Genomic DNA, 13,402 nt, shown 5'->3' with positions numbered 1-13,402 from the left:
ACTCTCCTCCATCTCCTGTAGCAGCTCTTCTTATAGAGTGTGGTCTAGACTAGCCGAAGTTTCACTTCCGGATTTGTTCAGTTGCCACCGGAAATTCTGCTGGAGACCCCTCATTTCGGCCGGATGCCCGTTACCTTCTGCTTTCCCTGTGTTGGCATTCTCAACTCTGGTCGATTTATGAGGACTATGGTTAAAGGTGCCAAATGAGTTCCTGCGTGGTTTCAGCGTGATTTCATTTGTCATCTCTCCTTGATCCGCTAGCTGCCTGGTCCCTGAACACACCGTGAAAAAGCCCGGTCTCGGGAGACAACGTAAACGTCAAATAAACACTAGGGGGCGCAGGCTGTGCACCAAAATACAACAAACCACGTTCCAGCCAATCACCGACAAGATGGTTGGAGGAGGGAGTGGGGGTTAGTGTGCATGCACAGTGAGCAGAGTTGATTGAGTAACGTGAGTTGTATCTGAGAGTAGCTGCTGGAACGTGGTTTGTTGTATTTTGGTGCACAGCCTGCGCCCCCTAGTGTCCGTTTGACGTTTACGAGCCCTGTGTTGTCTCCCGAGACCGGGCTTTTTCACGGTGTGTTCAGGGACCAGGCAGCTAGCGGATCAAGGAGAGATGACTACCATTTGAGATGAAAATGAAATCGCGCTGAAACCTTGCAGGAACTCGTAGTGCACCTTTAACTGCTCCTCAGATCTCTGCAGGGTAAATCCAGACAGATAGCTAGACTATCTGTCCAATCTGAGTTTTCTGTTGCAAGACTAAAACAACCTTTGAACGTACACGTTCCCCCAAAACAAGTTCCTTCCCGAGGCTATTGCGCAGAGGCACCGGTGCTCTGTCCGGCGTGTAGCGCCACCCAAGACAATTGTGATTGGTTTAAAGAAATGCTGATTAAAGCAGAGCACGTTTTTCTCCAATGCCGGAATGCTGTGTGGACTAGCCAGACCCTCCTCCGCAGCGCTGTGGAGGAAGGTAGCTAGACCTACTCTATCTATAAATTGTACTGAGATAACGTCTGGTATCTCTCCTCACCTATTGCTATTGCTGTCTCTCGTGTGTGGTGTCAAACAATGGATTAGGAGAGACTAGTTGTTGAAGTCATGTATGAAGAGAAATATCCTTCAGGTGAGAAATAAAATGTAAATAGTGGGTGTCCACTTATTTTATACAGTGGTGTCCACACATGATTTTACGCTAATGCAGAGGTGGTACTCAAGAAGTGCTCAGATATTTTACTTTCGTAAAAGTAGTAATAACACAGTGTAAAAGGTGTTGACGTGCTGCAGCGCGACACTTCCTGTTGGTGCTAGGGTCAGCACTTGACACACTTCAAGTGCTGACCCTAGCAGAGAAAAACTGAGAAAGAATGAATATTTGCACAAAAGCAGGCTTGCTAAAATAGCCGTACGAAAGCCATTCTGCTGTCACTGAGGTCTCCCATTGTTAAACCTTGACCGTGTTGTGTTGTCCAGGTCTGGCAAGGGCTAAGTCTGTCCCCACTAAGACCTACTCCAATGAGGTGGTCACTCTTTGGTATCGACCCCCTGACGTGTTGCTGGGCTCTACAGAATACTCCACACCCATCGACATGTGGTGAGTAGTACAATTTGGATATTTGTTCATCAGTAGTTTAACATGTGCTTGCCTCCCAACACAGTGCGCGGCTCCACAGTGCCGCAATACATGTCTGCTTACTTTAGTATACTAGACTCACTACACTACAAACTGTCCCAACTGTAATGCATACATTGAAAAGCATGGCCTCAGTTCGGACAATTGCAATTCATTTGCAGCTTCCCGGTCCATACAGTCGTATACAACAGTAGTTAAAGCGTAACTCTCGCCAAAATGCAACCTAGGGTCTTTTTGTGAATGTACCCGAGTCAAACTTTCATTTAAAAGCATATTTATGACAGAAGCGGCCCACTTTTAAGATTTACCGTATTCTCGTTTTTCGGTCAAATGTCCTAGTGCTAGGGACTTTTATGCTAGCCTCAAAATAGCTATTTTTAAACCACTAAGAAGGCTCGGCACAACATGAGACTTTGCTCCAAGTATTTACCGAGGACAGCCCTAAAAAGCACCAAAGGCCCCAAAACAATGGTGTCATCCCTGGTACTGAGTGAGCATGGATGTTTTCTTGGTAGGCCTAAATCAGATAAATATCTAACAACTTGAGGATTGTCCAGGATTTCTATGAATCATGCATATCTATCAAAATCTCACAGGTTATTTGCAGAGAGATGAGTCACTAGTCGTATAATGGAGCGTAATGCATCTGCATTCACTTTCCATATGTATTTTTGCTCATTAGCGGTCTGCCATGGTGAGAAAACCCACACAGCTCTGGTAAACCTCTGATGATTAAATGTAGCTCTCTGGCAGCCCGACAGCCTTTCATGAGCTCACCTAGTTACATCGCCTCTGATCAGACCACAGGGCGCCTCTTCATCTGAAAAGAACAAAAGGTGGTGTGGGTGTCCACTCACTTGCACTTATGATCAGCGCCCTTTGAAGTGTGTGTGTGTGTGTGTGTGTGTGTGTGTTTGTGTGTGTGTTCTTGTTTAACTACATTCATGAGGTCCAAAAACTGGGAGTCCAGTATACTTGTGGGGTCCGGACAGCTTTGTGGGGCCAAAATGCTGGACCCCACAAGTTTAAAGGGCTGTTTGAGGGTTAAGACTTGGTTGTAGGATTAGGGATAGAATTAGGTTATGGTTAAGGTGAGGGTAAGGGTTAAGGTTAGGGTAAGGTTAAGGTTAGGCATTTAGTTGTGATGGTTAAGGTTAGGGTAAGGGTTAAGGTTAAGCATTTAGTTGTGATGGTTAAGGTGAGGGTAAGGGTTAAGGCTAGGCATTTAGTTGTGATGGTTAAGGTTAGGCATTTAGTTGTGATGGTTAGGTGAGGGTAAGGGTTAAGGTTAGGCATTTAGTTGTGATGGTTAAGGTGAGGGTAAGGGTTAAGGTTAGGCATTTAGTTGTGATGGTTAAGGTTAGGGTAGGGGTTAAGGTTAAGCATTTAGTTGTGATGGTTAAGGTGAGGGTAAGGGTTAAGGTTAGGCATTTAGTTGTGATGGTTAAGGTTAGGGAAGGGTTAAGGTTAGGCATTTAGTTGTGATGGTTAAGGTGAGGGTAAGGGTTAAGGTTAGGCATTTAGTTGTGATGGTTAAGGTTAGGGTAAGGGTTAAGGTTAGGCATTTAGTTGTGATGGTTAAGGTTAGGGTAAGGGTTAAGGTTAAGCATTTAGTTGTGATGGTTAAGGTGAGGGTAAGGGTTAAGGCTAGGCATTTAGTTGTGATGGTTAAGGTTAGGCATTTAGTTGTGATGGTTAAGGTTAGGCATTTAGTTGTGATGGTTAAGGTGAGGGTAAGGGTTAAGGTTAGGCATTTAGTTGTGATGGTTAAGGTGAGGGTAAGGGTTAAGGTTAGGCATTTAGTTGTGATGGTTAAGGTGAGGGTAAGGGTTAAGGTTAGGCATTTAGTTGTGATGTTAAGGTGAGGGTAAGGGTTAAGGTTAGGCATTTAGTTGTGATGGTTAAGGTGAGGGTAAGGGTTAAGGTTAGGCATTTAGTTGTGATGGTTAAGGTTAGGGTAAGGGTTAAGGTTAGGCATTTAGTTGTGATGGTTAAGGTGAGGGAAGAGGCTAGGGAATGCATTATGTCAATGTCAGGTCCCCACAAAGATAGTGAGACGCACTGTGTGTGTGTGTGTGTGTGTGTGTGTGTGTGTGTGTGTGTGTGTGTGTGTGTGTGTGTGTGTGTGTGTGTGTGTGTGTGTGTGTGTGTGTGTGTGTGTGTGTGTGTGTGTGTGTGTGTTGAACACAGCCTTACCTAGGGTTGTAAAATGTTGGAGGACTCTTGTTGTTTGCTCCTCCCTGGCTGAATCTCCCTTCCCTTGAATTGCATCCTCGGTTCCTCCACTTGCTTCCTTTCCTCGGGTCTTGGTCCGTTCCACCGAGAAAGCAACGGGAGATGAGATGGAGGAAATCATGTGAGGAGAGAGGAAACGAGGAAAATGTGTTTTTAAGGATTAGACGTCCTGTCCTCTGATGCGTCACGTGAATTCGTTGGCTGTGTGGGCGGAGTTTGAATGAATGAATGAAAGCTTTATTGAACAACAATCAACAAGGGGTGTTCAAAAGGATAAAAAACACAATAAAGCCCAAAGGCTTGTTTCCATTGTGGTCCTTAAGATGGAAAGGGAGTAACACCACATGGACTAAAAACATTGAGGACAAAGGGGTCAACTAATAATCAAAAGAGACAAGAAAAACAGATCTGAAACACAATAAAAAAACAAGGGCTAGATTCCCTGACAGACTTACAGACACATAAACAGACAATACAGTACAGACAGCAGTACAATATTCCTAGTACTTAGTAGGAGGAGCTCAACAATTTAGGGTTGGAAGGTAAGCCGTTCAACAAGACAGCTGCCGAGTATAGGACGTTAATAAAAGACACCTGAAATGGTGTCTTTTATTCCTAAATTCTCGTTACACAAACGGCAAATATCCTTTACCGACATGCTGCTTGCTTGCTGAGCTAACGAGCTATGCTGTAGCCTGCAGCAGCAGGGGCTCGTGGTTGTATTTTCATACGCTTCGTTGATCTGATTGGTTGATTTGGCCCCGTCTATCACCAATTATAGGTGTTTGTTTTTTACATTTATGTATTGTGAAACTGAATTTTTCTTATAATTGTGTCTTTTTATCAGGGTCTATTAGTCTCCTAATGCAGAATTATTTATTCATTTATTTGTCTGTTGGTTGTGTATTGTGTTCGATGGCTGTATAGTTGGTGGCAAACCAGTTTCCCTATCGGGATTAATAAAGTTTTTTCAATTCAATTCAATTAGATAGACAGATGGTTTATCCAATCAGCTAACCAGGATTTTCGCTCCCCTTCCCAAAAGTTCTCAAACGGTAAGTTCCCAGATGGATTTGCCGAGCAAATGCGAAGCAACCCATCTGGAGGAGATATCAAATAAGAGAAGTGAGATTCAGCCCCTGTATCTTCATCTCCTCCCTCCTCTTCCAGGGGCGTGGGCTGTATCATGAATGAGATGGCAACCGGTCATCCTATGTTTCCTGGTGCCACAGTGAAGGAGGAGCTACACTTAATTTTTAGGCTTTTGGGTAAGATAGCAGCGCATTGTGATAATATATATCCCACAGGCCAGGCTAAAATCAAGATATAAATGCAGACAACATGTATTTGTTTCTTTGTCTTCCAGGCACTCCAACAGAAGAGACTTGGTCTGGGATCAGTAGTAATGAGGAGTTTAGGTCTTACCTCTTTCCTCAATACAGACCTCAAGCTCTCATCAACCACGTGCCCAGGTAACACTGAAGGCTCGCACGTACTTTCCGCGTCCGCGGACTTGTACCGGTCACGCCCACGCAGTTCTATTTATACCTTATAGACCTTTTTCACGGCAGACATGTTGACATGTCGTAGTAGGAAAAGCACAGGTGTATTCGAAACCATTACTGATGGCTGCATTCCACTTAGGAGAGGTCCTGGTATTAAACCATTAATGATGGCTGCATTCCTCTTAGGAGAGGTCCTGGTATTAAACCATTACTGATGGTTGCATTCCTCTTAGGAGAGACCCTGGTGTTAAACCATTACTGATGGCTGCATTCCACTTAGGAGAGGTCCTGGTATTAAACCATTACTGATGGCTGCATTCCTCTTAGGAGAGACCCTGGTGTTAAACCATTACTGATGGCTGCATTTCACTTAGGAGAGGTCCTGGTATTAAACCATTACTGATGGCTGCATTCCACTTAGGAGAGACCCTGGTATTAAACCATTACTGATAGCTACATTCCTCTTAGGAGAGGTCCTGTTATTAAACCATTACTGATGGCTGCATTCCACTTAGGAGAGGTCCTGGTATTAAACCATTACTGATGGCTGCATTCCACTTAGGAGAGGTCCTGTTATTAAACCATTACTGATGGCTGCATTCCACTTAGGAGAGGTCCTGGTATTAAACCATTACTGATGGCTGCATTCCACTTAGGAGAGGTCCTGTTATTAAACCATTACTGATGGCTGCATTCCTCTTAGGAGAGGTCCTGGTATTAAACCATTACTGATGGCTGCATTCCTCTTAGGAGAGACCCTGGTATTAAACCATTACTGATGGCTGCATTCCTCTTAGGAGAGACCCTGGTATTAAACCATTACTGATGGCTGCATTCCACTTAGGAGAGGTCCTGGTATTAAACCATTACTGATGGCTGTATTCCACTTAGGAGAGGTCCTGGTATTAAACCATTACTGATGGCTGCATTCCTCTTAGGAGAGACCCTGGTATTAAACCATTACTGATGGCTGCATTCCACTTAGGAGAGACCCTGGTATTAAACCATTACTGATAGCTACATTCCTCTTAGGAGAGGTCCTGGTATTAAACCATTACTGATGGCTGCATTCCACTTAGGAGAGACCCTGGTGTTAAACCATTACTGATGGCTGCATTCCACTTAGGAGAGGTCCTGTTATTAAACCATTACTGATGGCTGCATTCCTCTTAGGAGAGGTCCTGGTATTAAACCATTACTGATGGCTGCATTCCACTTAGGAGAGACCCTGGTGTTAAACCATTACTGATAGCTACATTCCTCTTAGGAGAGGTCCTGTTATTAAACCATTACTGATGGCTGCATTCCACTTAGGAGAGACCCTGGTGTTAAACCATTACTGATGGCTGCATTCCTCTTAGGAGAGGTCCTGTTATTAAACCATTACTGATGGCTGCATTCCACTTAGGAGAGACCCTGGTATTAAACCATTAATGATGGCTGTATTCCACTTAGGAGAGACCCTGGTATTAAACCATTAATGATGGCTGTATTCCACTTAGGAGAGACCCTGGTATTAAACCATTAATGATGGCTGTATTCCTCTTAGGAGAGGTCCTGGTATTAAACCATTACTGATGGCTACATTCCTCTTAGGAGAGGTCCTGGTATTAAACCATTACTGATGGCTGCATTCCACTTAGGAGAGACCCTGGTATTAAACCATTACTGATAGCTACATTCCTCTTAGGAGAGGTCCTGGTATTAAACCATTACTGATGGCTGCATTCCACTTAGGAGAGGTCCTGGTATTAAACCATTACTGATGGCTGCATTCCACTTAGGAGAGACCCTGGTATTAAACCATTACTGATAGCTACATTCCTCTTAGGAGAGGTCCTGGTATTAAACCATTACTGATGGCTGCATTCCTCTTAGGAGAGACCCTGGTGTTAAACCATTACTGATAGCTACATTCCTCTTAGGAGAGGTCCTGTTATTAAACCATTACTGATGGCTGCATTCCACTTAGGAGAGGTCCTGGTATTAAACCATTACTGATAGCTACATTCCTCTTAGGAGAGGTCCTGGTATTAAACCATTACTGATGGCTGCATTCCACTTAGGAGAGAGCCTGGTATTAAACCATTACTGATAGCTATATTCCTCTTAGGAGAGGTCCTGGTATTAAACCATTACTGATGGCTGCATTCCACTTAGGAGAGGTCCTGGTATTAAACCATTACTGATGGCTGCATTCCTCTTAGGAGAGGCCCTGGTATTAAACCATTACTGATGGCTGCATTCCTCTTAGGAGAGACCCTGGTATTGTACATGCTGACTCACTGAAATATCTTACTGGGACACTTGATGGAACTGAGCCATCGTTAAGGTTATCAATCTCAGCTGTGCTTTTCCTACTATGACAAGTCAACATGTCTGCTGTGAAAAAGGTCCATTGAGGGCACGTGTTGGTCTGGCATGTCATTCCCAATCCACACTTCAATCTACTCTTACTTGGTGGTATTTGTATTCTATGAAAGACTAATTACATAAATGTGGTAAAATGTACAAATGAAACGTACGAGAGTCTGGTAGGACCAGGCTAATCCAGACCATGGATGTATTATAAAGACTCAATACAGCGTTCCAGCTGGAACCCCGTTCACTCCTATGACAGTTGCCCAGTGGAGCGTGAAGCCACCATGGAGGCAAAAATTACCAGGATGATCGGCATTACTTCCGCTACGCTAACTTGAATGGGGATTAAATTATTTAATCATGCAGCTCTCTTCTTGACTATGTTATCGGACCGAATGGCTCAAATTCTGCTAGTGAAATGATACATTTCGTGGGGGGTTGTGACACTCAAAAAAATGTATCCGCTGATTTACAGATGTGTCTTTAGCCATTTAAGTCTAATGGGAAAAAGTCTTTTTGGGGCCTGAGGGCATCGCGTGATGAGCCATTCGTTCAATTTGCTTCAAAGCCCGGCGCACTTCCTGGGGGCCTGGTCCAAACGTGTCTGTGCAGCCGTGTAGCGATCTACCGCGCATGTGTGGAGCGTGTCTTCCAATCGAATAGTATAAACAGAAATACTATGCGTCCGAGGTGTCCGTAGCTGGTATGTTTTCTAGAATCTATCACATCTTTTCGGATTAAATCGGCTCCTTCATCTGTCCGATCGTCATAAAACCTGTTAGTTATCTTGAAGGTCTAGATCAGTGGTTCTCAAGCTGTTTTCAATAATGTTCCCCCTTTGAACAGTTTTTTAAGCCCCCTAACCAGCGCGAATACTTTTTGGTAGTGGGTGGTGGTGATGGCGCAGTGGATATGACACATGCCTTTGGTGTGGGAGACCTGGGTTCGATTCCCACTGCGATACATCAATCAATGTGTCCCTGAACAAGACACTTAACCCCTAGTTGCTCCAGAAGCGTGCAACCTCTGACATATATAGCAATTGTAAGTCGCTTTGGATAAAAGCATCTGCTAAATGACATGTAATGTAATGGTAGAAGAAAAAAAATAGATAGTCATGATAGATTTACTAAACAACAGCCTTGTAACTGGAAAACATTTAAATGCTGATGAAAAAAAACAACAAAAAGATGGTAGAAAGAAGGAAGAAAGGCAAAAATAGTAACAAAAACTTATAAAAAAGTTGAGAAACTCAAAAACTTTCTCCAAAGTACCCCTAGGGGGACATGTACCCCCTGCAGTCCTCTAAAGTACCTCTAGGGGGACACGTACCCCCTGCAGTCCTCCAGAGTACCCCTAGGGGGACATGTACCCCCTGCAGTCCTCCAAAGTACCCCTAGGGGGACACGTACCCCCTGCAGTCCTCCAAAGTACCCCTAGGGGGACATGTACCCCCTGCAGTCCTCCAAAGTACCCCTAGGGGGACACGTACCCCCTGCAGTCCTCCAAAGTACCCCTAGGGGGACACGTACCCCCTGCAGTCCTCCAGAGTACCCCTAGGGGGACACGTACCCCCTGCAGTCCTCCAAAGTACCCCTAGGGGGACACCTACCCCCTGCAGTCCTCCAGAGTACCCCTAGGGGGACACCTACCCCCTGCAGTCCTCCAGAGCTTTAATTATCAGTATCGGTGAGTTATTGTTCCCTAAACAGTCATAAAACAAACTGGGCTTTGTTTCTTTGTCTCCATCAGGTTGGACACAGAGGGGATTGACCTTCTGTCTGCTCTGCTGCTGGTATGAGACCGAAGCACAATGACCTGACTCACCTGAACCAGAACCAGAACTGACCTGGGGTCGCAGAGACGGTCTGATCAGCTGCTTTTGTTTTGTGATTGCAGTATGACACCAGGAGCAGAATCTCCGCGGAAGCCGCTCTACAACACCCCTACTTCCTGAGTCTGGGGAATAACATACACAGTTTGGCAGACAGTAAGACATTAACACACACACACACACACACACACACACACACACACACACACACACACACACACACACACACACACACACACACACACACACACAAATATAGGTTTGTGGCACTATCTTTGTGGGGACCCGTCATTGACATAATGCATTCCCTAGCCCCTTACCCTAACCTTAACCATCACAACTAAATGCCTAACCTTAACCCTTACCCTCACCTTAACCATCACAACTAAATGCTTAACCTTAACCCTTACCCTAACCTTAACCATCACAACTAAATGCCTAACCTTAACCCTTACCCTCACCTTAACCATCACAACTAAATGCCTAACCTTAACCCTTACCCTCACCTTAACCATCACAACTAAATGCCTAACCTTAACCATCACAACTAAATGCCTAGCCTTAACCCTTACCCTCACCTTAACCATCACAACTAAATGCTTAACCTTAACCCTTACCCTAACCTTAACCATCACAACTAAATGCCTAACCTTAACCCTTACCCTAACCTTAACCATCACAACTAAATGCCTAACCTTAACCCTTACCCTCACCTTAACCATCACAACTAAATGCCTAACCTTAACCCTTACCCTAACCTTAACCATCACAACTAAATGCCTAACCTTAACCCTTACCCTCACCTTAACCATCACAACTAAATGCTTAACCTTAACCCTTACCCTAACCTTAACCATCACAACTAAATGCCTAACCTTAACCCTTACCCTCACCTTAACCATCACAACTAAATGCCTAACCTTAACCCTTACCCTCACCTTAACCATCACAACTAAATGCCTAACCTTAACCCTTACCCTCACCTTAACCATCACAACTAAATGCCTAACCTTAACCATCACAACTAAATGCCTAACCTTAACCATCACAACTAAATGCCTAGCCTTAACCCTTACCCTCACCTTAACCATCACAACTAAATGCTTAACCTTAACCCTTACCCTAACCTTAACCATCACAACTAAATGCCTAACCTTAACCCTTACCCTAACCCTAACCTTAACCTAATTCTATCCCTAATCCTAAAACCAAGTCTTAACCCTCAAACAGACCTTTAAACTTGGGGGCGTTCAGCATTTTGGCCCCACAAAGCTGTCGGGACCCCACAAGTATACTGGACTCCCGGTTTTTGGACCCCACGAATATAGTTAAACAAGCCTGCACACACACACACACACACACACACACACACACACACACACACACACACACACACACACACACACACACACACCATCTCAGCTGTGGCTTTCAGCTCCGCTAGTGGCCAGAGTTCATCATGTGTTCTGACTATAGATCAGTTTTCTAGAAGCAACCAACACGGAACGTGTGCCACCACTGTCTCACGCACATTCAGTTGCTTTTCTCGCATAATTTGATCATCTTTGAGCCTAAAACTGACTATTTTAATTTTATTAAAAAATTAAGCGACTTTGAGTCCATGAAAAGCGCTATATAAATTCAATTTATTATTATTATTATTATTATTATTATTATTATTATTATTATTATTTACTGAAGGCCAAGGCAATAGAGACATTTCACCGTATTTAATGTCACAAAAGAACATTCAAAGAGAAAGTCTACATGTAGAAGATGTGATGTACACATTACATTTACGTAATTACAGTGTAACCAGAATTTGGTTTTGGACATTACATGTAGGTTATGACACTTGGGCATTTGTATTTTTAGTGTTTTTCATTTCTGTATCAAGGCTTTTAAATTATAGGCAACACACACACACTGTATACAGTGTTAGTAGATAGTCCTGTCTTTATTTCTGTGTCATTTCCTGTCCTCTCTGTGTTTTAGCTGCTTCAGTGTTTTCCCTCAGAGAGCTCCAGCTCCAGAAGGACCCAGGCCACCGCAGCTCCGTGTTTCAGCCTTTAGGTAAGGTCCCTGAGACACAATCTCACAACATGGTATGACTTTTCTACAAGTTATTGAAAGCCACTCATGTCTTCACATAGTATAGCAGCTATGACAGTTTTGTACATAATATGGGTACAGCATTAGACCTGGTAATGAGAATGCAATACACAAGATTAGAGCTGCAAGGATTAGTCGATTAGTCGATCGAAAGAAAAATAATCGGCAACTATTTTGATAATCGAAGTAATTTTTAATGCAAAAATGATGTTTTCAGCCTCTAAAATATCAAAATCTCCTGCTCTTTTCTGTTTTATATCATATTAAACTGAATAGCTTTGAGTTTTGGACTGAACAAGATATTTTTATGACGTCACGTTGGACTTTGAGAAACTAGGATTGACATCTTCACTATTTTCTGACATTTTTATGGACCAAACGATCAATCGATTGATCGAGAAAATAATCTGCAAATGAATCGAAAGTGAAAATAATCGTTAGTTGCAGCCCTACACAAGATGCACATCCTGGGTGTATGCCATGTATTCACGTGTTTTTCTTTCTATTCTCATAGTCGTTAGTTTAGACCAGGGGTGTCAAACTCAACTTCACTAGGGGCCACACTGGAAAAGGAGAATCGAATCAAGGGCCAGACATATAGAGTTTATTTTCATGCTTTTATTTTGAAAAAGTCAAATAGCTTTGACTGTATAATTCCATGTCTCATGTAGTCTTCTCATTAACAGTTTGGTCCACATAAAGGCAGCAAATAGTTCCTTAGAAATCTAAGAATTTAGCAAATCAAGCAAAACAAAGATTAGATTTTAAAAGTCGACTCACAGCCAAACTCTTCTGCTTCTGGGGGAATTTCTGGGAGTCTCAAAGACAGCAAATCTACCAAATTCTGCTCTAAGTGTGGTGTAGTTGCCGTTTGAAAAACAGTTTCCTGTCTTTTTGTTTCGGTGCACAACTAGGCGGGCCAACATTTATCGTGAACCTAAATTGATATGCGCGGGCCTCGAGTTTGACACGTGGTCACCATGAACTTTCTGAGTCTTTAATGATAAATATGGGATAATAACGCTGTAAGTCTGGAATGAAACTGATTTTAAATCCAGCTCTGTTTTTTTTCCTGACCACAACATCTGAAAGGTCTGCAGATGTGCTAATTAGCAAAGCTCTGCAAGAAGCTATAGCATGTTGACTCTGTTTACTGTGGCACAAATAAAAAAACCACAGAGAACAGTCTCAGAGGAACTGAAAAGCAAATGAAAATAAACAAGGAGTTGTCTACTAATTCAATGCAGGTTACTGGTTAAGCTTAAGTAAACTTTATTACCCCTGTGGGGGAGGGAGCAGAGAAATTAAAACACAGCACACTCTCATCCTCTACTGTCACCCATTTATATACTCTAATCAGCTCTTCATAGACTTAATAAGTCTCACTATCACTTTATTTTTCCGTGGTTAGGCTCATATAAAGCTTTAAAGTCCCAGTGTGTAATGTTTTTAGTTGTTCATTATCAAAATCTGTGTTGCTCGTTCACCAACTTGTCCTTTTTCATGAATATTTACCTCCACCATCAACTCCAAGTCTTCCTATTGGCTGGAAATTTTACATTTGTGTTTGCATGAACTTGGGTAGACGCTCCATATTCATGCTGCATCTAGAAATATGTTAGCCGGTAAGGGACATACAGGACATACTGCTCCACCTTTGTGTGTGTGTGTGTGTGTGTGTGTGTGTGTGTGTGTGTGTGTGTGTGTGTGTGTGTG

At 43.2% G+C, this 13,402-nt stretch overlaps 1 protein-coding gene across 1 annotated transcript in view; it reads left to right on the top strand.

The window, feature by feature from the left end:
* The window catches only part of cdk18 (cyclin dependent kinase 18), an 83,297-nt gene that overhangs the window by 66,786 nt on the left and 3,109 nt on the right, over positions 1–13,402 (top strand). Inside the window, exons 10-15 of the mRNA XM_039799058.1 lie at positions 1,480–1,600; positions 5,045–5,142; positions 5,241–5,346; positions 9,493–9,535; positions 9,640–9,730; positions 11,570–11,647. Coding sequence (XP_039654992.1) covers positions 1,480–1,600; positions 5,045–5,142; positions 5,241–5,346; positions 9,493–9,535; positions 9,640–9,730; positions 11,570–11,647 — 537 coding nt within the window. The remainder of the gene's footprint in view (positions 1–1,479; positions 1,601–5,044; positions 5,143–5,240; positions 5,347–9,492; positions 9,536–9,639; positions 9,731–11,569; positions 11,648–13,402) is intronic.

Source organism: Perca fluviatilis, chromosome 4 (genome assembly GCF_010015445.1).
Source record: "Perca fluviatilis chromosome 4, GENO_Pfluv_1.0, whole genome shotgun sequence".
NCBI classification, from domain to species: domain Eukaryota; kingdom Metazoa; phylum Chordata; class Actinopteri; order Perciformes; family Percidae; genus Perca; species Perca fluviatilis.
The sequence above is the reverse complement of the archived record's forward strand: the minus strand, read 5'-3'. Positions and strand labels throughout refer to the sequence as shown.